General features: G+C 37.0%; 1 protein-coding gene across 1 annotated transcript; it reads left to right on the top strand.

Annotated features, from left to right (window-relative positions):
• The first annotated feature begins 3,796 nt into the window (after positions 1–3,796).
• LOC116719180 (calretinin-like) lies at positions 3,797–20,754 on the top strand. Its single transcript, XM_032561615.1, has 11 exons — positions 3,797–4,018; positions 9,546–9,622; positions 11,182–11,271; positions 11,377–11,457; positions 12,377–12,433; positions 13,783–13,860; positions 14,363–14,418; positions 14,507–14,546; positions 17,718–17,771; positions 20,037–20,108; positions 20,231–20,754. The coding sequence occupies exons 1-11, from the start codon at positions 3,925–3,927 to the stop codon at positions 20,345–20,347; spliced, it is 816 nt and encodes a 271-aa protein (XP_032417506.1). The 5' UTR covers positions 3,797–3,924; the 3' UTR covers positions 20,348–20,754.
• Positions 20,755–22,992: the final 2,238 nt, after the last annotated feature.

Here is a 22,992-nt window from a genome sequence, read left to right as displayed (position 1 = left end):
TGTTATTTGAACATAAATAAGATGTAAAAATGCTCATAAGAACCTGCACTGCTTCCAAGTTGATGACTTGAACCCTAATGATCAGCTGCCATTTTAGTTACTGACTATTAGCAGGAATGTAATCTGGCTCAAATGTAATAAATCAGTTGGTCAGATTAATCAAATTAATCTGCAGAAACTAAATTCAGAGCATTTCAGCACAGATTTTGCCAGTCCAGTTGCTCCAGATTATTATGCACATGATTTAAAGCCCGGAATGATGAAAACTGCTGTTCATCAGTTCATTTTGAAAGAGTGAATGGGTTTGAAATGATCCTGCATAAAAGCTCTGAGCTGGATGTACACAGATATATAATGTCAGACAATGCTTATAATTATTAAAATGCATTACTAACATAAACCATTTTATATATGTACTATGCATAGGATGTTATTTAATTACTTTGAGCACTAATCCGTTATTTTTATGTACAAACCCAATAGGATTTGCACACCTGATCCCTGAATTATTCTACAGAGAAACCAAAGATGCTGCATTATTGCTACATTAGGAGAATTAAATATCAGTCAAACTAAAAGCTTCTTAAACTGCTGGGCGTCTGCAACATTTCATCACCTGACTTCCACTCTGCTGGTTGAATATGAGCGTTATGCCACTTTACCAAATCTAAATTTCATGGTGCTGTTAACACACCATTAGCTGGATTGCACTATTATCTATAATCTACATGAAAAGCGTGTCTGACATGCAAAGCTAACACAACAGACCTAATTGAAATTCATAATATGGAAATGTGGTTGTGTTTGTGACTGGCTTTATATTTGAACTGGAATGATTTTTTATTACTTCTTAAAAGGTTAAATATTCATGTCCACACACAGGTTGTTCAGTTGTTCAATAAGAGCTTTGACTTTCTCTTCTCGTCACCAGCAGCTCAGAAATCATCCATCCATCCTGAGAACCGGAGTGAAAATTGGAGCAAAAGCTTCACTTTGTCAAACCATAATCTACAAGAAAGTCCTAAAAGATATTATCCTTCCATTAGTGTTACCTACTTTATAAAATAATTTACAAAGCAGGTAAGTTATCTGAAGCACAGCAGTAAGGATGCCTAACAGGAGAATACTTATTCACACATTACTTTTTATAACTAGGTAATAACTTTTCTCATTCATTTCAAAATAGTATCCAACCTAACCCTGTCCTAACCTGCTTTTGATATTTAATCACATTTTATTTCTCTCTAATTTCAAAATGTGTTTAAATTGGCAGTATGTGACATTTATAAAAGATATATTTTTTTACATATTTGTTGAAACTGTCACTATGTCATGACAGTATGGTATGAGACAGATTGTCAGTGAAAAGGTCTAGCTCTTTTGCCTTCCAGAACTAACTAGAAACAACCAATCAGAGCCAGGAGGAGGGTCTCAGCGCTGTCAATCACCACTCTGCTTGGCGCTGTACATCCCACCCTCCCACTTTGCTCTCTGGTACACTAACTTGTTGTGAATGCTCAGGCTACTTAGTCTGGCCTCTAATTACGGCGGATAAACAGCTTTTCTGGAATGGTGAGTTGTTTCTCCACCATTAATTCATTTAGCAGTAACTACATGAGACTGATTGACAGCACTAAGACACTCCTCCTGGCTCTGATTGGTTGTTTTTGGTTGGGAGTAGTGCAGGTATCAGTAGCAGCGCAGGGAAAAGGTTCACCTTATTACAGATCTTCTGTCTCACAACAAACTGTCATAACAAATATGTAAAAAACATTCTTTTATTAAAGCTACATGCTGCACCTTTATCTGAAACCATTACGTGTGACAAAACTCCCCCAAAACATAAGAAATATATAGATAGGAAGTCAATTAGACTACATTGCTGCACTGTTTGGGTTTTACATGGCCAATTGCTGTCTTGAACTCTTCTAGCTTTTGCAATGCAAAGCTCTGCAGACATGTATCATCTCCTCCTTCTTGCCTCCTCCCTCCTTCACAGCATCCATCTTCGCCTGGTGCGCTTCGAACAACAGCGAGGGAGGCAGCTCTGGAAACTAGAAAGATCAGACAAGGAAAAAGTTATCCAGAAAAACGACCAGAAAAGATTTCCTGATTTTGAGGCCATTCAGAAGCTCTTGGCTTTTTCCCAGGTGTAGTTTGAGGCTGAGATAAGACTGAGAGGGGAGAGAGGAAGAAGATAAAAACACAATGAAAGAATGGAGGGAGGATTATTCATCTCATATGTACTCCAGCTCGGCAGGAGTGATTTATGACAATTTGCAGCTCCTACAGGATCATGCCATGCACATCAACAAACTTTCTATTCAAAACTTTTCCTCTTACATATGCTCCCTAAAATAAGAGATGTGTAATTTATCTATTTTATTCATTTAGAGTTTAAAATGAACATGTCACATCTTGATATAGACAAAAGTTTTGAATGAAAACAGAAGGTGAGAAAAAATAGTAGTCCATGTAATAGTCAACAGTCAATTTGCTAAAACATCAGTCAACCATCCATATGGACACATCTGAGCCAATGTACTTCATTATACCTTGATGGAATATTATATTGTATTATTTTCATAAATGTAAAAACTGACCTACTCTCTATAGTTTCTTTAGACTGATTTTTCCACAGATTTCTTCCTTAAATAGAAAAAAACAATGTTCCATTTATTTAATTCTGACTTTTATTTTATTAATTTGTATTTTTTTTTTAAATTGCTGATCCTCTCTAATTATAAATGCTATTTCTTTTAATAAATCTTTTTTGCAAATGTGCTGGTTATGTACTATTATGAACAACGGCATATTAGGGCCAAAGATAGAAAACAAAGAGTATATTTTTGCTAAAAAACTCAGAAATTTTGAGATTAATCTTAGAAATTGTTTTGAAAGAAATTGAACATTTCAGAGTTGTAGTAGTCAAAACATTTTGACTTTTGGAAATTTTATAACATTTCCAAGTTTTTTCAAGAAAATTTGTGAGATTAATCTCAAAATGTTAATTTTTCTTGTAAATTTTTTACTTTTCGAATTCAGAATTTTTCTAGAAGAAACAAGGACATTTTCGAGCTCCAGAAGTAAAAAAAATAGCTAGAAAAAAAGAAATTTTTGAGATTAATCTAAGAAATTTTCTAGAAATAGCGGAGAAATTTCTGAGCTCCAGAAGTCAAATATTTACAAGAAAAATTATCCCAGACATTTTTAGACTAATTTCAGAAATTTTCTAAAAAAAAAACAGGACATTCCCGAGCTCCAAAAGTAAAAAAGAATGATAAAAAAACCCCCCCAGAAATTTGGAGATTAAACTCAGAAATTTTCTAGAAATAAGTTTCTGATTTCAAAAAGTAGAAAATTAGTTAATAAACAAAGTCAGAAATTTTGAGCTTAATCTTTAGCAAAGACTTGTAAATTGCTGAGCCAAAAATGTATTGAAAGTTTTTTTTCTCGCAAATATACCCATTTTTTCTCTTTACAATAGCCTTATACGCCATGGTAGTTAAGTATTTCAAACATAACTTTCAAATTATAATATTCCACTGAGTCGTAAAATTTCATTAATTTAAAGTTTCAGATTCATCCCCTTGCAGAGAGATTGAATATCAGGGTTGATCCTTTTAGATCCTCTGCAGATTAAAATCCTTAATCTAATTTTGTTTTTAAAAGGAGCGCCAGGATAGGTTGATGTATCAAAACAACGCAATATGAGCGCATTTTGCCAGCTGCCTGCTGTCCTCTCCCTCGCCGTCTTGGCTGCTGCGCCCCCGTGTGGCGGGCAGGAGAAGCGCGCCCCGCCAGCGGGTGGTTTAAAAAGCTCGGGCTGAGGAGGAGCCGCTCACAGATCTGAGGAGCTCTGCACCGGGAAAAGTTTTCTTCCAAGTACCACAGACCAACCCAAAGGAGGGAGAACCCGCAGAGATGGCAACTCAGGCGGAGCAGCTGCCCCACCTGCACCTGGCCGAGCTCACCGCGGCGCAGTTCATCGACATCTGGAAACATTTTGACACAGACGGTCAGTGAAGGCAGCTGCTAATCAGTTAGAGCAATTAGGACATATTTGATTCGTATTGTTTTACATAGTGAATTGTTAAATTACAATCTTTAACGGCAACATTACTAATAGATTAAAAAACAGAATTAGTTTGAAGTTGATGCTATGTAGCATAAATATGAATCTATTGCAAATCATGCAACGTATTCATTTTTATGAGGTTCTCGTTTGGTAACTTTGTTACTGCATTTATTTCAAAGTTTAAAAGATAATAAAGTGCAAGTAAAAAAAACCCGAAGGTGCAAGAAAAATGGAAAGTGGAATAAAGATGATGGAGGGGCTCGCAGAAGGGTTGGATAAATGCTGAAAGATGAAAAGAAAGGAGGGAGAGAAAAGGATGCAGGAGGAGAGAAAGCGAAAAATAGAGGCAGAGACGTTGGGAGGACATAAGAGTGAAACAGCTTTTTTTAAATCTATGAATCTTTTTGAACCTAGGAGCTTACTGGATATGAACTGGTGTATGTTAACTGGGTTGTACTTTTAATAATAATAGTACTTATTATGTGAACAAGGAACGTCACTAGCTTTTAATTTACAGTGGAAGATCACTATTTATGAGTCAACAGTACAAAGATGCAGTTTTGGTTTTGCTGTATTAAATTCACAAACACAAGAACACAACTATCCAATTTATTCAAGCCTTTATGAACAGAGAAAAATAAATATATGCATAATCTTTTTATGCGTGCGTTCTTAGAGGATTAGACAGGGATGGATTTATATATTTATTGATAATGTAGCTTTATTTATTTATTTACATGCTTTATGTTTTGTCTTGGTGCCTGGCTTTGATTTTCTGCCTTCACTCCTGGCTCTACCCATCAGTAATACCAAGGTGACATATTAACAAGTTAAAGTCATAAATCGGTAGAGGTATTTATTTATTTTTTTTAAATGTGCACTAGATTTCTCTAGGTCTGAAAAAGCATATTCTAACATATGAAATCAGCTGATTTATGTTGAAAACGTCAATTTACGACCTATCAGGTTTATTTTATGAGGATTAAGATTTTCTTTTTTTACAGATGTAATTTACAACATACCTGAATCAAAACCCTGTTGTTCTGTCTTAGTTTTGTGTTGGAAACTATGACTGGGTGTCCCACTGAAATGGTTCTGGAAGCCTCCCTGATTATGACAATAACGACCACAGCAGCCAAACCATCAAATCAGTGGACTTGATTCAGAAATTCAACCAAACATCTAAATGCAAAATGAGAAATTCTCATACAAAGTGATGCGTTTGTTCTTTCCTGACTACATGCAGCGTATTTATTCACCTGAGTGACTGCAGAGCTCCACCATTGTTTCTCTCTGCCTCTGTGAGTCATTCCAGCTTAACCGATTTCCATGTAACAACTTCAGTAAGGATTATTCTGGATGCCATTGAGAAGATCCCGTGACCTTTACCGTTAAGCCCTTTTCAAACTGGTCCATATAAGCTCAAAAGATTTTCTCATCAAATGACATGGCCTGATGGCATTGAAGTACATATTCCACATTGGCACCATAAAGAACTGCTTATGTTCTGGTTTATCCCAGTATTCCTACTGGTTTGTCTCGACCATTGTGGAAATTTTAAGAAAAGGACTGACAACAGTCAGGATTACTGAACATTTTTTATGTTAATATCAGTAAGTTCCCAGTCCATTACTTACAGTTTAAAAGCAGAAATATTTATTTTTAATTGGCTAGACATTATAACAAAGGCCAGGCTTAACATATGGATGGATGGATGGATGGATGGATGGATGGATGGATGGATGGATGGATGGATGGGTGGGTGGGTGGATGGATGCCATGAATTGATAGATTTTTGGTTGGATGGGTTTATGGATGGATGGGCAAAATGATGGATGGATAGATGGATGGATAGAGGAATGGATGAAGCATGGAGTTAGTTTTGGGTGGTCTTATGAATGGATGGATGGACAGACATTCAGGATGATGGATGTATGGATGAATGGATGGATGGAAGGATGGACTGATGGATGGATAGATAGATGGTTGGTTGGATGGATGATGGATGGATGGGTGGATGTTTGGTTTAATGGATGGTTGGATAGATGGATCGATGTATGGAAGGATGGACTGATGGATGGATAGATGGATATTTGGTTGGATGGATGGTTGGATGGATGGATGGATGTCTGTGGCTACTATCCACTAGGTTGCTATCATCAGTGTGTGAATGGAAATGACTGCGTCTTTGAGTGTCCTACTAACCCCTCTATATAAGTCTGATGTAATTTTATTTCATGGATGGATAAATTTATGGTTGGATGGTCTGATGGATGGATGGATGAATGGATGAATGGATTGATGGATGACGGATGAATTTATGGATTTATGGCTTCCTCCACTGGTTAACCATGGCGCCTCTGACCATGGCGTTTCTAACCATGGCGCCTCTGACCATGGCGTTTCTAACCATGGTGTCTCTGACCATGGCGTTTCTAACCATGGTGTCTCTGACCATGGCGTTTCTAACCATGGTGTCTCTGACCATGCCACCTCTAACCATGGTGTCTCTGACCATGGTGTCTCTGACCATGCCACCTTTAACCATGGTGTCTCTGACCATGGTGTCTCTGACTATGCCACCTTTAACCATGGTGTCTCTGACCATGCCACCTCTAACCATGGTGTCTCTGACCATGGCGTTTCTAACCATGGTGTCTCTGACCATGGTGTCTCTGACCATGGCGTTTCTAACCATGGTGTCTCTGACCATGGTGTCTCTGACCATGGTGTCTCTGACCATGGCGTTTCTAACCATGGTGTCTCTGACCATGGTGTCTCTGACCATGGTGTCTCTGACCATGCCACCTCTGACCATGGTGTCTCTGACCATGGTGCCTCTGACCATGGTGTCTCTGACCATGGTGTCTCTGACCATACCACCTCTAACCATGGTGTCTCTGACCATGCCACCTCTAACCATGGTGTCTCTGACCATGGTGCCTCTGACCATGGTGTCTCTGACCATGGTGTCTCTGACCATGCCACCTCTAACCATGGTGTCTCTGACCATGGTGCCTCTGACCATGGTGTCTCTGACCATGGTGTCTCTGACCATGCCACCTCTAACCATGGTGTCTCTGACCATGGTGTCTCTGACCATGGTGTCTCTGACCTCCTTGGATAATCAGATCTTAATGGAACTGTCCTGAGAAAACTTACAACTGTGTTCTTCCATGTTAAAACCTGAACAGGAATTCAACCTGCTTATTTGGAGACATTTTGTTCATAGTTAATGAATGCTCTGATAGATAAACGTCAGAGCATTCAGCATAAATTCACCGATGTTTACGCTGTGGGAAGTTAAAGGGTATGTCAGTGAATGAATAAAAGAAAAGAAGTTCAAAGCGATACCTGACCTTTAAAGCGAATCTCTCAAAATCTGAAACATATTTTAATCTCACAAATGAGTTGCGTCTTAGCGGCTGAAACAAATCCTGCGGCATTATTTCATGCGGCAATGAAACACTCAGTCTGCCACATGAGCCTTCATGTCATTTTCTGCCATTATGTGCTGGACAGCTGACATGGTCCCGCGGTGCCATTGAGCAATCAGAAGTTGAGCCGGGTTTGAAAATGTTATGGAGAGGAAAGGGACTTCATCTGCTCAGTGTGCAGTGGTGCGCTCCATGTGACAGCTGAGAGTTAGATCCCAACTAAACTCTGGCACTAACCACCAATGAACTGAGAACACAGCCATTTCTCTGGGATTCTGGATAAACACGCTTTATCAGATTTATCACAGATAATTAGTTCTTTTTCAAACGTATAGAAGTACAACCAAAAACAAATCAAATGTGTTCATTTATTTTGGGATAAACAGAATCTAAAAGTCTGCAAAATTCCCTTTTTGCACATTTTTATGCTTCTATTTGCATCAATAAGTTAATGATTTTTTGGAATATGACCTGTTTCAAAAACCTCTTGATTAATTCCCGTCAATGGGGACTGCACCGTTACCTAGCAACCCCAGCAAAGCCCCGCCTGTCACCTAGCAACGCAAGCAGAGTTCCATCACATTTAATCAGCTGTTTTTTTCTACTCTATATATTGTACAATGGCTGCTGGAAAAGACAAAAGTGTTGTTGTTGACCTGACATCCAGAAACTGCTAGCTGCATTCTTGTTTGTCGCACAGGAGGCACCACTTCTGCTTTTCAAAGATGTAAAGCTGTATGATTGCACAATTATTTGCAGCCCTTTACACAGGCGAATGGCTGTGTAAATGGCCATTCGCCATTTACACAATGGATATTAGCAGGTTAACACAGAAATAACTAAAAAAGTAAAAATACTGTTATGCAGTAATTCTGTTTTTTAAATAAGTTCTTGATTTAGGAAATATTTCCCAGTGTCCTCTTTGTTGTTGTTGATAAATTTCTAGTTGGATGAATGAATAATGACATGAAAAACATGATACTGAATTAAAAACCAGCAGTATATATAAATGCTGGTTCATCTTTGTTATGTTTTCTGTGCTGTTTTTTTTTTTTTTGTTTCCGCTCTGGTTTGTCTGAAACACCAGTTCACATGCGCACAGCCGGTGGCACCAATCAGATGTACCGCGCAAACAGAGCTGGGAGGAAGGGGGTAGAAACGATAAAAAAGAAACGAGTGGATAAGAGATTAAAAGATGAATAAGTCATGGGACATGTCCCTGCATTTAGTTCAGTATGTTTATGTTTTTCTTTGAATTGGGACAACAGTTTATCTATTTCTCCTGTTAAATATTGAATTGCACTAAAACCCCTTTCCCGTGTTTAGACTGGTGACAGGTGGGACTCGCTCTAATGATTAAAAATGACCACAGAACGTCCTGTATAACCTGTGACCTCAAGACAAACTAAATTATTTTCTAAAATGTGGCCATTGTAAGTGGTACAATGCAGAGTGAGGGACAGGACGCTCCAGTAAGCATCAGTCTGATTGCCCTTTTAGGCAAGAAGATGCTCATTATTCTGCTTACACTCCAATGCCACTTCACTCTGGTGGAGTTTGTTTGTCCCAGCTGGAGCTCACTTACGGATAAATCCACTTTACAACTGGATATGGATATGTAAATTAGAATATTTTATCCATTCGACCAGTTAAAACTCAATTTTAAATAATTGAAGATTGTTTAGATGTATGGTAATCTCTTTTTTTTCTGCAGTTGTGGAGCTCTGGGATTCACTTTAGGCATTACTTGGGCGTCCAAACTAATCAAATGTCAGAAATAATGACTTAAAACAGCTTTAACTAGGAGTCTACTCCAAAATTGGTTTACAAACTGATTATTTCTGTTTAATCACAGAGGACTTGAGGCTGGACCAGTACTCAAGGTTTGGCAACTGCTTCAAAACTTAAAGACCCTCAGTGGTTATTAAACTTTAATCAAACTTCTGAACGGTCAACAAAGCTTAAAGTGACTTAAAAGCATCGTGACGTCAGTTGTGCCAAACTAATTTCGCTCCTCTGGTGCTCTGAAGGAAACGGCTACATAGAGGGGAAGGAGCTGGAGGGCTTCTTCACAGAGCTGGAGACTGCGAGGCGAGGAGCCGGTGTGGTGGGTGTTTTTCTCATCTGTCATAATCCTGCTAACACTCTGCAGGCGAAACTAATGTAGTGTCAATGTCACACCTATTGCATCAATTATTTTTATTTGCTAACCAGAATGAAAATGTACTTTTTAAACTCTGCTTCATGTCAGAAGTTTGTTGTTTATTGCATTTTAAATTGTGTAGTTTGGGTCAGATAGTTTCAATAATTCTTCTTGAAGCTTCTCTCAATATTTTGTTGTAATTTTGACCCATTTTTCCTGACTGAAATGGTGTTTTCGCTTGCATAAACTTTTCATCTCTGCAGACAAATTCTTTATGGGGCTGAGATAAGGGCCACTCAAAACATGGATGTTGTTGCTCCTGAATGACTTTGTGTTATGCTTAGAGTCATTGTATAGACACACTTGTTCCCCAGCTTTAAGTAAGTTGCTTCAATTATTTAATTTTTATAAAGCGCACCAGTCTCTCTAGCAACATAATACAGCTACCTACTTCACAGTTACGATTTCATTCTCAAATTTCTGAACGTCTCTCTTCTTCTCTAAATGTAACAATGCTTGTTAATGCCAAATATTTCCATTTTAGTTTCATCACACAGGACATAGCTCTGAAAATTAAGGTTTTTGCCCCTATGTGAACTGCAAACATTAATTTGATTTTATGTGTTTGTTTTGGAGAAATGGCCTCTTCTTGTCTGATTGGCTTTATAGCTTGTGTTTGTACAGAGGCTGTTTTACCAGCTTCAGTCAGCATTTTCACAAGGCTTTTGTTCCTGGGCTGATGGCCACATTTCACAACAAAACATGTTAATTAGCTGCTTAATTAACATGTTAATTAAGCAGCTGAACTTGTTTGAAGAGTTCAGCAACATGAACTTGTTTGAAGGGATAGTAATCTTAGTGTTTTCAATGTTCTACCTGAAGACAGACAGCTTCAGTTTACTATCACTAATGTTGTTATTGTTTTATTATTATTTATTTGTTTTTTAACAGTAGTAATGTTATTTTAACATTATCTTATTTTTTCCTCTATACAAACACTACAAATACCCAAGTACTACACTGGACTCTTTTTCTATTTTTCCCTCTTTTCTTTTGTATTTTTGCCTTTGTTATGCACCCATTTCCAACACTTGTATTTTTAATTTATAATGTCACAAAGAAAATATAGCCCCGACTCCACTAGGGACGAGGATGTACAGAAAATGGATGGAAATAAAATATAGCAATGGCCTCATCAGATGGTTTAAAGAGATAATAATCTTAGTGTTTTCATTGTTCTCCCTAATGAAATTAATAAAAATGTCTAAAAAAAAAATCCCCCCCCTCATTATTCTGGTATTTAGCAAATATAAATAATTTTGATAAGCCTAACTGATCTAAAACAGAAGAAGTTTCATCTGATTAATGTCAAACAGCAAAAAAAAGGAAAGATTTTTGTTGTACAATGTAGGGAAATTTTTATTTAAGATGCATACATTTATTGCTATTAGTACTGAAGTTTGGTTTTATACATGCAAAGCCAAAATATGAGCAAACTGAAAAACGTTTTCATGTCATTGCAGGATCCCTCACACGCTTTGTTCAAGGAGAAGTTGAAGGAGTTCATGGCAAATTTTGACAAGAACTCTGATGGTAGAATTGAGATGTCTGAGGTGAGACCAGATTATTTACTCCCGTTTCTTTTTCTTAACAAGTCTTTTTATCCGCCCAGCAAACAGTAGCTTTTTAAGTAAACGCATCAATTTGTTCTTGTGCAGCTGGTCCAGATTCTGCCGACGGAGGAAAACTTCCTGATCTGTTTCAGAGAGTTTGTGAGATCCAGTGCTGAATTCATGGATGTAAGTTGGTACATTTTCACATCCGTGTCCCTCGCCTTGAATGTTGAAAACTGTTCCTACGTAACTCCTTACAGTAGATGTGCTCAGTCAACCTTTTCATGTTCAGTGACTGTAAGAATTAGCCATGTTTGTTCTCAGTTGAGGTCTTCTGTTTTCTGAGTTTGTTCACTGAATATCTGATAAACCTTACTGAACTGTGAAATTTCCTCACAAGCGCCTCCAGCGAGCTTCGCCTTGACAGCCTGTCCTGTGGGACGCACGTTCAGCTGCCTCATGTTTCCTTCAGTTTCCGTGCCAAGTTGGGGCGTCTGTTTTAATGTTGTGGCATTTCAGGAAGGACTGCCGCAACATTCATCTGGACGCTTGTTTTCTGGGTCAAACATTCACAAATGTTTAATGTTTAAAACCCTCGGCTTGAAGAAAACATCTAAAAGTATTATTTTTGCTTAATTCAAAATAAGTATTTCAGCGTTTACGCTGATGAAAATGCAGCATTTTTTGCCGACTTTGCTTTTTTTCTCAGCTGTTGTTTGATGCTAAAGTAATCTGAGGGAAAACGGAGAGCCATCAAACATAAGCTGCGCTGTGACTGAACATGCACTCCACAAAAAAACACACACATATACACACTTCACTTATTTCCTTTTAGGAGGATTTTATGGTGGGATGTTCAGGCTGTTCCGTGTATTAAAGCTATTCTCAGAAAAGCCATACATTATGGATGTTCTGCAGCTTTTTGTGGAGGGGAGGGAGTCAGAGAGTGCTGCAAGCGTTTTAGGTATCCATCTTTTGACAAATTCTATATTAACACAAAGTCAGGCAATACGTGTGTTTGGCTGTACTCCAGTTTGAATAGATGTTTATGTTTTTTTAGTTGTTACTGAGATGTTCTCTAAAAACATGAAATCTTCTCCTGCAGGCTTGGCGGAGATATGACACTGATCGTAGCGGATACATCGAGTCCAATGAGCTCAAGGTAACACAACAAACTTCTAATACAGCATTTGGAGCACTTTGTGCATTCGTTAGATTAAAAAAAAAACACTCAATGTCCTCAGGATATTTTAAAGTATATTTACGTTGTGTGCAAAGAGTTCAGAATATTAGTGCGGGCTTTGGCAGGCTTGTCCAAATCTTCTGTCGCGAACCTTAAAAACATGCTTTGTTCAGCAGTGGAGTCTTGTGCAGTGAGTGTACATAGAGGCCATTGTGGTTAAGTCTTATTGATTTAAAGGCAGACAAGTAGAAATGTTTTTATGTGGTTTACACAAGTAAAACAATATTGAATTGCAAAGCAAACTATGGAGGGAACGCAACATAGAATGATTAAATATGCTGAGTTTAGAATAGAATATACTTTATTGATCCCCAAGGGAAAATTGTTTATTCCCTGACAAGCTGCTCCATCTAAGGTGTTGAATATTAATAATACAAATATAACCATAAGAGATAAAAGTTTATAAAATATATACAACTCTGGAAAAAACTAGAGCCCTTCACTGAAAACCTCCTGGTTTTTCCACCAAATATTCATTTTTAACTCTTCCTGAGTTAAAACATTAGTAATATTGTTTCTAAAGGAATATAAATTTGTTTTCTTTACATTATTTGAGGTCTGAAAGCATTGCATATTTTTTGTTTTTTTACCCATTTCTCATATTCTGCAAATAAATACTACATTTGTACTTGGCATTTCGGAGACATAGAATAAAAGAACAAAGTTCATTTTGCTCAAACATATAAATATAAAAAGGTAAAATCAGAGAAACTGATCATTTTAAAATTATCTATAAATGAGTACAGAGAAAATTGGATTTAAGTGACTCAGATTTGGGCAGTAAATGCAGTGAGAATGATTAGTAGAGCCTGAAACAGGTGACAGTAATTAAATGGATGCACTGCAGCTGTGTGAGGAGCAAAACTGAGGAAAAATTACTTTTAAACACAGAATAAATACACGATAAAAGAATCAGGATCATCGAAGCATAATAAATCTGATCAACCACATAAGATAATCAAAATGCAAAAAGCTAATAATAAACAAATATACAAGAAAAACTGATTAACTAAACTCAAAGTTCTGTAGATATGGACAGATTTATCAATAAAATTCATGGCAGTGATGGGTTCTCATGTTTTTGCATGCGTATTAGATTGTCATGCTGTTGGTGTAAATGCTAATAGATATTTCACACTCCTCTACTTTCATGTGAAAATGAAAATAAAGAGTACTTCCTACATTTCATTTCCTCTGATTTCCACCATGATTGCAGTCAGATGAAAACGTTTAAAGTCCTGTCAGCGTCGGTTTCTTTCTCATCTCAGGGTTTCCTGTCGGACCTGCTGAAGAAGGCCAACAGAGACTACGATGACAAGAAGCTCAACGAGTACACACAGACAATCGTGAGAGATAAAATGTTTAAATAACCAGCATTACCGGCCTCTCAAAATACTATATATATATATATATATATATATATATATATATATATATATATATATATATATATATATATATATATAAAAAAATCATAAACACATATCAATCATGCTGCTGTGTTCTAATAAACCTCAAAGCTTCAGATTCAGCCACACAAGTTAAAGTCTGAAAATACATTTTTTAAGATCTTGACCTTTTGCCCATTGATGATGCCATATTCACAAGTTACAGCTAACTGCTGGTCATACACATAATGAAGCATTATGTGGAGGCTTAAATATTAATCACATTTGCTGCACACAGTGCACCTGCACTGCGGAGACGTTGCTTTCTTTGCCACCAGGGTCAGTCGGCCATCTGTGAGCTGAGCACACCCGACCCCTTCAGTGGACAAATGATAAATGTTTGCAACATTTCCCCTAAACTTCCTCTGATGAATTCCCTTTTAATTTTATTTTTCTGTAGCTAAGGATGTTTGACCTGAATGGTGACGGTAAGCTGGGCCTCTCTGAGATGGCGAGGTGAGCGTCACTTCTCGGTTTTATTTGCTCTTCTTTCTGAAAGTTGCTCTTCAGATCAACACTGGCGGGTTTATGTTTTTCACCACAGGCTTCTGCCGGTCCAGGAGAACTTCCTGCTCAAGTTTCAGGTGAGATTACACCATCAAAAACCAAAAAACATCAACTTTCAAGTGCTTTCTCTTTAAAATAAAAATAAAATGGTTTCAAATGTTTTTACAAATAAAATTCTGGAAAGTGTGTTGTGTATATGGATTTAGTCATCTTTTACTCTGATACCCCTAAATTAAATCCGGTCCTTCAGAGGTCAGCTAACTGGTAAACAGAGATAAACGTGTAATTTGATCCCATTATATTGTTCATCTTCCAGCAGGACAGAAACTGTAATCAAGCAGCCCTCCTGCTTTAAACACATTTGATTTAAATGTATTTTAAATCAAAATACATTCATGCATTAAAATGGCAAAGACTGCGACTTTGTAATCTGATGGCTCTTAGTAACTTTGGCTAAAAAATTTACAGAACCAACTAATGTTAATAAATAAATATAATAACAGGTTTAGCAGTATTTTATTAATAATTGCATCCAATTTTCACAACAGTCTTTTTTTTTTTAGATCCATTCTTTTCAGCAGGATGAAAACTCTGTATTTTTATGGTTTAGATCATTTTCCACAAATATCAACATAATAGAAAATGCATCATTCCTCTTTTTTTTACAAAAGTTTGACTTTTATTTATTTTTTAACCTGAAAATATAAATTATTTTATATGAAACAAATATTCTACAGTGGGTACTTGTAAAAGCTTATGTAACATTTGCAGCGCTGAAGTTTTATTTAGCTGGATTGAGAGCAAAAAACGGTTCTGTGGTTTGTGAAGGTTGCAGAGTACTGGCCTAGTCAAAGTCCAGCCCAGAATCCTAAATATAGGGACAGTATTGACCCAAGGACAAAACAAATGCAGGCCACACTTTTCAGATTTTTACTTATAAACATTTTGAAAACAATTTTTTTTTCTTTCACATTTCAGTTTTGTCATCATTGGTTGGTCTCATAAAATCCCAATTAAAGATATTCAAGTTTGTGATGGAAAGAAATTAAAAAGTACAATGTTCATTCCTTCAAGGATTCGCAATTATAATGTTTTTTTTTTTTCCTGTATCATTGAAAAGAAGATTTCATTTTCTTTAAGATAGTTTTATTTTTAAAATCACTGTCAATGTCTTTTAGCTGGCTTTTTTTTTTGTCTCTTTTGTTTACCTTTAAACTAAAAGTCATAAAAACAGTCTAGCGCACAACTCCACAATCCTTAATCATAGATGTTTAATTATTAGCCGGATGCAGAAGGCCTTTATTCACGTTTTGGTTTATTTTCTGTCCATTTTGGCTTCAGCTTTATTTTTTTTCTTGTTATTTTTACTCATCTTCTTAAGATCCCACATTTTTAGATTGGCATTGCTTTACTTTTTGAGTCTTGCCAAAAGGCACATCACACTATAGACACAAATAGATTAAAGTGTAGTGCTTTTTGGCAACTGCCTCCACACTGGCAGCAGTAAAACCTGATTAATGAGTCAGAAAATGAGTTGAGGAAAATTGTTTAAAATATATGTAGTCATCCCAAAGGTAAGTAGAGAATAAATTGCAAAAGTCAAGGAAACACAACACAGAAAAAAGCCGCATGCTTTTTAAATCTCTGTCTTTTACTGCCACCATGTCAGTCTTCAGTTGTTCCGGTTAAGTAAGCCGCAGCCAGTTTGTTTGGCCACGCTGCATGCACATTTTGTCCAACCTCAGCATTTCATGCATGGCACAAATCCTGCTTCACAGTGGCCACTGGAGATTAAACCAGGTGGAAACACAAAGTGGAAAACCACCGTCAAGCTTTCATGTTGTGAATGTAGAACTCAGTAATCCGCTGGCTTTGACTTTGTGATTTTATCTGCCGTGTTTCTGAAATAAGAGTTTAAACTTCAGCCCTCCTTGCTGCATGCTAGTCTGATTTAAACTGCTTAGAGTAGCTGGCCCTAAGCACTGCATGCAGAGCCAAATAATTATCGAAATGGAGGCAGTGAGTTTTTATGGGTGTAAACCAGTGATTGGTGAGGAACTGGCTTCCCTGAATGCACTTCACTGATGTAGACTAATCTTTTAGATTACAGTAATGGAGATTATCATCCCAAGGACCACAAGCATGCAACTTGTTTGACACCTGGTGTTATTTAGTGCAGGTGGAGCTCTGTCTGTCAGGAAGCTGCTCTGTGTTGAAAGTAAAAGGTTGACGTCGATCAGGATCGTCCTGGTTGCCTATTTGTGGAGGTTTTCTCTCTGACACCACAGAAAGTCAATCAATCAATGAAATTTTATTTGTATGTCACATTTCAGCAACCAGGCATTTCAAAGTACTACAGGGAGCCAGTGTAGGGACTTTAAAACTGGTGTGATGTGCTCTAACTTCCTGGTTTTAGTCAGAATGCGAGCAGCAGCGTTCTGGATCAGCTTCAGCTGGAGGATTGATTTTTGTTTTTTAGGCAGACATGTGAAGACATTGGTGCAGTAATCAGTGTGACTACAAATAAATGCATGAATGAGTTTCTCCAGATATTGCTGAGACATTAGTCTGCTAATCCTGGAAAGGAATAGAAAATTGTAAAAATGGTGGAAGACCTGGATATTTTGAATCTAATTTTATTTTGGGAAGCAGAAAACAGCTTGTAGCTGTCAGCTCCTGGTAAAAGTAACACAAATAAATATTTTCTGGTGAACATCATCTGCTTGCAATGACATTAGTGTAAACGTATCACTGAAAATAAAGAAATGGCTCATATTCTAATAATAATTGGGATTCCTGATTTTGTCAATCCTGCTTCCTTATTTTTTAAAACTCTGATCATTCTATAAAACTGATAAATGCTCAGTTTAGATTTTTATGTGAGCAGCGGAGCTTCTACTTACTTTCACTTTTTTCTTGTGTAATTTCTCTGGCCATATAGCCTTTAATCAAGCATTACTGGGAGAAATAGCTTAAACTGAGCACCTCCAACACATTTGTGTCTTTGAATTTGGATTCTTCAACCATCTTGTTTGTTCCCATTAAACGTGCTGGACTGTGAGAGCAGATCAACAATTTCTCTTGACAGAGGATTAGTCAGTCTGATGAGGATTAACTCAACTCTAGTCCCAGTTATCATAATCTGCACGGATTAATATCTGTGGTAGATCTGGGGCTTTTACCGCTCTCGAGAAATATGCATTGGTTTCTAATTATTCTGTCTTCTCTCTCTTTGTGTGACATTACAGGGCATCAGACTCACCGTTAAGGAGTTTGACTCTCTCTTCACTTTCTATGATAAGGTGAAAAACGTGTTTCTGAACATAAATACGGACGATAATAAAATCAGTACTTTTTGTTGATCGTGGAGGCTGATCGCTGACCAGACATGTTTACGATGGACATCTGTCCACTCTCTGCTTGTTGCTGCATGATGGGGGTTGTGGAAACGCAAACGATCAGGTCATATGGATTTATTCTCCAGGGAACTTCATTTCAGTCTGTCTAATGTATATGTTGATGAAAGTACATCACTATCAGTCTTATTTTCACATTTCTAAAGTTGATTTATGCACATTTTGTGTTATAAAGTGGCATATTTCACCTATTTCAAAGACTAAGGCATTATTTCATATAGATTGAATAGATGTTCATTTTTATCAAATATCTATGGAGTTTAAATTCCAATTAAAAAACAAGTAAATCACTAAAGTTTATATATATAATAATTAGGCATGTCACAATAAATTGTCTCTGGCAGAAATGATTGCGATTATTGATAGTATTGCTGTCTTGAATCCATTTTCAGTTAATATAATAATGCATATCAATGCTACTTCAATGATCTTTAATTTTGTACAGAACACTTCATGCTGCAACTGGAAGAGATTTTAAATATCCAAAATAAAACATAACAACCAAAAACAACAAGTTAAGAGGAAATAAAAACCACACACAATCAAAATTATGATGAAATAGATTATGAACTCTCTAAACAAAATTCCCTTTCAAAAAAATTTTAATCAGAATGAAAATTATTGAGCTAATTTTAATTGATTAATTGCTTATTGTGACAGGCTTAATGATAATCTACACGACTTAAAATCCTTAAATATAATGAAATAGACAATTGGGTAAATTCATATCTACTCCTACTTAAATAATTTAGTAATTGCCTAGAAAAATAAAACATAAAATGTAGAAAGAATATTTGAATTAGTAATAACTGAGTATATAATTATTCCTTTACTAGATGGTGGTAAAATTTTAACATTAAGTACTCAATAAATCAATTTTAAAACAAATGTTATCTTTGTCATTCCCTGCTAAAAATATCAGACTTGTCATGTCACCAAGAGTATTGAGGGTGAAGAGTGCCGAGTCACAATACATAAATAACTTGTGAAGTAAATATTTAAATGCAACATTAATTTTTTAAAACTAGAAATAAATACAGAAGTAATATATTTAATATATGATTACTTACACATGCCTCAATTAAATTATTTATAAGTTATAAAAGAGGTGATAGCGAGTCCTAAGCTTGTGGTTTGGGTTTTGTTGTCATAGCAACTCCATAGCAACCGCCTATCAAGACAGCTGGCAGTTAGAGCGACGTTCTGCGAGAGCTATATATTGAGGGATTATTTGTTTGCAAACACAGCGGATGACTGCAACTGCTACAACTGTTTATCACAGCGTGATGAAATAAGTTATGATGCCAAACTGACATTAGTGTTAATGCCCCAAACTTCAGTGGCTGGACGTTATTTGCTACATTAAAGTAATTTTCCATGTACAGATCAGGTCTCAATGAGATGCGTTGGGTAAGGAATAGGATATTCCTGCAACTGAAATTTTTCATTATAAAAATAGAATTTGCATTTAGTGCACAAATGGCAAATAAAAGGATAATTTCTTCCAATTCTGGTGATGATTATCAGAAAAGTGAACACGTGGCTGCAGGCGTCAGGGCAGGCGGTAAACTAAGCCATCAGAAATCAGAAGTGTAGCAGCAGACTGAACAGGAGGCAGAGACGCTGTACTAAAAATAAAACCTATCTGCAGATACCGCAGAGCTGCGTGCGAAGAGAGGTGATCTGCACTGGTTGCTAGTTGTAGATAATTTTATTAGCCTAATTGTAAATAGCTTAAATAATTAGAATATTGTGTTCATGCTTGCTTTCTGCAGGCGACATGCGCAGGCGACATATTGATGTAGTGTGACGTTGACTGATTATCCCTCTATAGACCCTGACATCTGATTGGCTGCTCAAACAGGAAGTCAAGACAACTTCTTTAAAGTTTGCTATGATTCTGGGTCAATACTTTCTTTGGGAGTGTGAAAATAACTCTGTAAATTGCTGTAATTTGTTTACTACAAACTCTGTAAACTCTTGTAATGTGGCACTTTTCACTCTCCATACATAAGGTCCATATTTGTACATGTTCCATGTTCCTCGTTAGGCTAAAATCCACATGACAGCAGCGGGTTTGGGATGATTTCATATATGTGAAGCTGAAAGGAACGTCTTTTTTCGATGGTGTCCTCTTCTCTCTCTGATCAGGACGGTAATGGCTACATTGATGAGCAGGAGCTGGATGCTCTGCTGAAGGACCTCTGTGACAAGAACAAAATGGTAATGAATACTTCACCTATTGATTGACACATCCATCCCTCTTCTGAAGGCCAGATATAGCAGGGAGATGGAGCTGCAGCCTCAGACAGTGTGATTCTCTCTGGTTGTGTCGTTTCTGGCAGGACTTGGACTCAACCGGGCTGGTGGACTACAAAAAGAGCATCATGGCTCTGGCTGACGGAGGGAAACTGTACCGCACTGAGATGGAGATCGTCCTGTGCCGGGACTCCACGCTGTGACCTGCCTGCCTGCCTCCTGCCTGCCTGCCTGCCTGGGACCCTCCTGTCTTCCTGCACTGCTTCCTCCTTCCTACCTCTCAATGTAGCCTGGTGCATGTGTGACCAGAAACAGAACGCCTGAAAGCACAGAAAATACCCGCTGACTTTCTTTTCTTCATCAAAGTAAAGCTGTTTATTGAGATTTAAATGGCAAGTGAAGAATCTTGTGTATTATGCATTTGTATTTTTAACTTAATCACATATGTTCCCTGTAGTTATAGAGAAGGAACTCTGTTCTGCGGCATCTCATTGTTTTTGTTTGTTTCAGGTTATTTTGTTATAATGTTCTTGTTTTATTTCATGAGGCTGGTACTGTTCTACAGAAATATACAAATGAGAGAATAAATAAATGTAACATAAATCCAGAAGCTGCTGCAGTGAAAGGTTTGTCTGGTGCTGTAAAACACTCACCTCTGTGTCGAGTGTAAAGATTACATCTCCACTACAGATCACCAGGAGGAGAGTGTTTCCCTCTAAGTGCTCCCTCTCTTTCTAATCTCCTGCAGAGAGAAAGTGTGTTGAAGAGGGAGCTTGTGCTGATCCATTTTTCATAGAGTCTCAGAGGAACTCGGCGACTCTTTCCGGACCATTTTGAGAGAAAGTGGGCAAAGAAGGAGCTGGGTGATCGGTTCACACTGCCTTTCACACAAAATGGCCTGCCGTGACACAGCATGAAGAAATGCAACCAGTTTTCCACTTTATATCTCGGAAAACAAATCAGAAAAAGACTCATCCGTCTTCGAATGCCAAGACGTCCTTAATATGAACTGAATCTAATGTAGGCCAGATTTTATTTTAAATCTGCTGTTTTTCTTCTGATTTTATCCCTCATATGTGATGGAAACCATGTAGCGTCTATCAATTAATCATCAGCACATATTTAATTAAACGTACTTTTCTCACGCCATTACTGCATCCACGCGCACACAAGCTATATATCCAAAAATATGTAGACGGTAAATGGCCTCACTGAAGTACAGAAGGACACACAGTGAAAGAGTAGCAGTAGAGCAAGCTGTTAACTGCTGACAACAAGGGAAAAGAGAGTTATATCTGCTCTGATTCCTTCACACACATCAGTCCCACTCAGAGCAGCGGAGAGAGGGAAGCAGATGACTTTACTTTCTGCACAATGCAGTGGAAATTGCTTCTCTCCCCCTTCTTAAATCAAACGCTATGACCTTGTTCTGCAGCAGAAAATAAAGGTTACATTTAAAGTTAATTCAAAGCAAAAATATTCTCACTTGTTTTTGGTTTTGTAAAACTATTTGGACCTCTGGCCTGATTGAAATGGTGGAAAAAAAGATGACAAGAATCATTAGAAATGTCACTGAAAAATGGTTTGATGCAAAGTTAAGGTTTTGTGAAATCTGCTGGTCAGCTGAGTTGGACATCAGATCACTTACTGACATCTAATAATCAACTAAACCTGGCTACATTGCATTATGATTGGGTTAAATTGATTACTTTTATTTCACTTGAGTGAATTGAACCTGTTTTTTATTATATAGCTTCAGATGACAGTTGTTGAGAGGTAGTACTGGTCCAGCAAGAAACTGTCATCTTTTTCTGGAAGTTTTTAGCAAAAATAAAATAACATAAAATCATAATATATGCAGTTCTAAGGTGAGAATGAACCAGTTTTGACACAGCAATGCCTCCTGGTTCCTTTCCAGCAGAAAGAATTTTCTGCTGGATTAATCCATATCTTCTGTGGACAGATGCAGAGCCACATGTAAGCCAGGGATGAGCCTCTTTCTGCCACTCTGTTGGTTTGCCAGCAGACGCTGTTGTCGTCCACTGAGTTTGAGAAAAGTGTTTCATGGACTTCCAGCCTCCACAGTGTGATAAACCACCTAGACTCTAAGATGCTCTGTGTGAGCTTTCTTCTCTTGCAGCTACATCAGACATTAAAAATTAAACAAAAACAATTCTGCATCTTTGTTTCATACAGCATTTAGAGCATATATTTTGTCAGTGTGTTTATTGCTAAATAAAGATAAGAAACAGAAAAAAAAGTTTTAGATATCTGTTTTTATTTTTTATTTTTTTTGGTTGTTAAATTTACATGTTTCAGATCGTAAGACAAAATCGATTACCAGACGAATAGATTTTCTCTGTTAATGGATAAAATCATGATTGGAAACTGGATTTTACATCTATTCTCAGACTATACTTATGTCTGATATTAACCTTAGTTTTATAATCTGTAACATTAAAGTAAAAAAGCAAAAATAGAAGAAATCAAGGGGGAAATAATTATTCACTGCAATGTCTGGTGATGTTAATTTAATAACACTCATTTTAAAGTATGAAAACTCTCCATCTAGTTTAAATGAATTGTCTTTTGACCGAGATAAGCATAATAAGTACATTTATGAAGGGTTTTTTAAATTATTTGTTTTAACTTCAGTCACAACTGAAATCATTGCAGTGGTTCAGGTCCAGATACGTTCCTTCTCTTAGTGCTTTATTATTTAAATATTTGAATCCACGCAGGTCAATTTTAATCATCAAGCACCAAAATTCTTCTGAAATAAGGACAACCTGAACATGGGCATTGTCAGAGCAACGACTTTAATGTCGATACTTCATTGTCTAAGATT

This window comes from Xiphophorus hellerii, chromosome 4 (assembly GCF_003331165.1).
Source record: "Xiphophorus hellerii strain 12219 chromosome 4, Xiphophorus_hellerii-4.1, whole genome shotgun sequence".
NCBI lineage: Eukaryota > Metazoa > Chordata > Actinopteri > Cyprinodontiformes > Poeciliidae > Xiphophorus > Xiphophorus hellerii.
This window is presented reverse-complemented; position numbering and strand designations above follow the sequence as displayed.

What these genes read in the sequence shown, in the direction of transcription:
- LOC116719180 (XM_032561615.1), top strand. Translation starts at nt 3,925, where the DNA reads ATGGCAACTCAGGCGGAGCAGCTGCCCCACCTGCACCTGGCCGAGCTC. An exon ending in CCAGTGCTGAATTCATGGAT is followed by an intron (nt 11,458 to 12,376) that starts GTAAGTTGGTAC and finishes CTTCTCCTGCAG; the next exon opens with GCTTGGCGGAGATATGACAC. An exon ending in ACTTCCTGCTCAAGTTTCAG is followed by an intron (nt 14,547 to 17,717) that starts GTGAGATTACAC and finishes GTGACATTACAG; the next exon opens with GGCATCAGACTCACCGTTAA.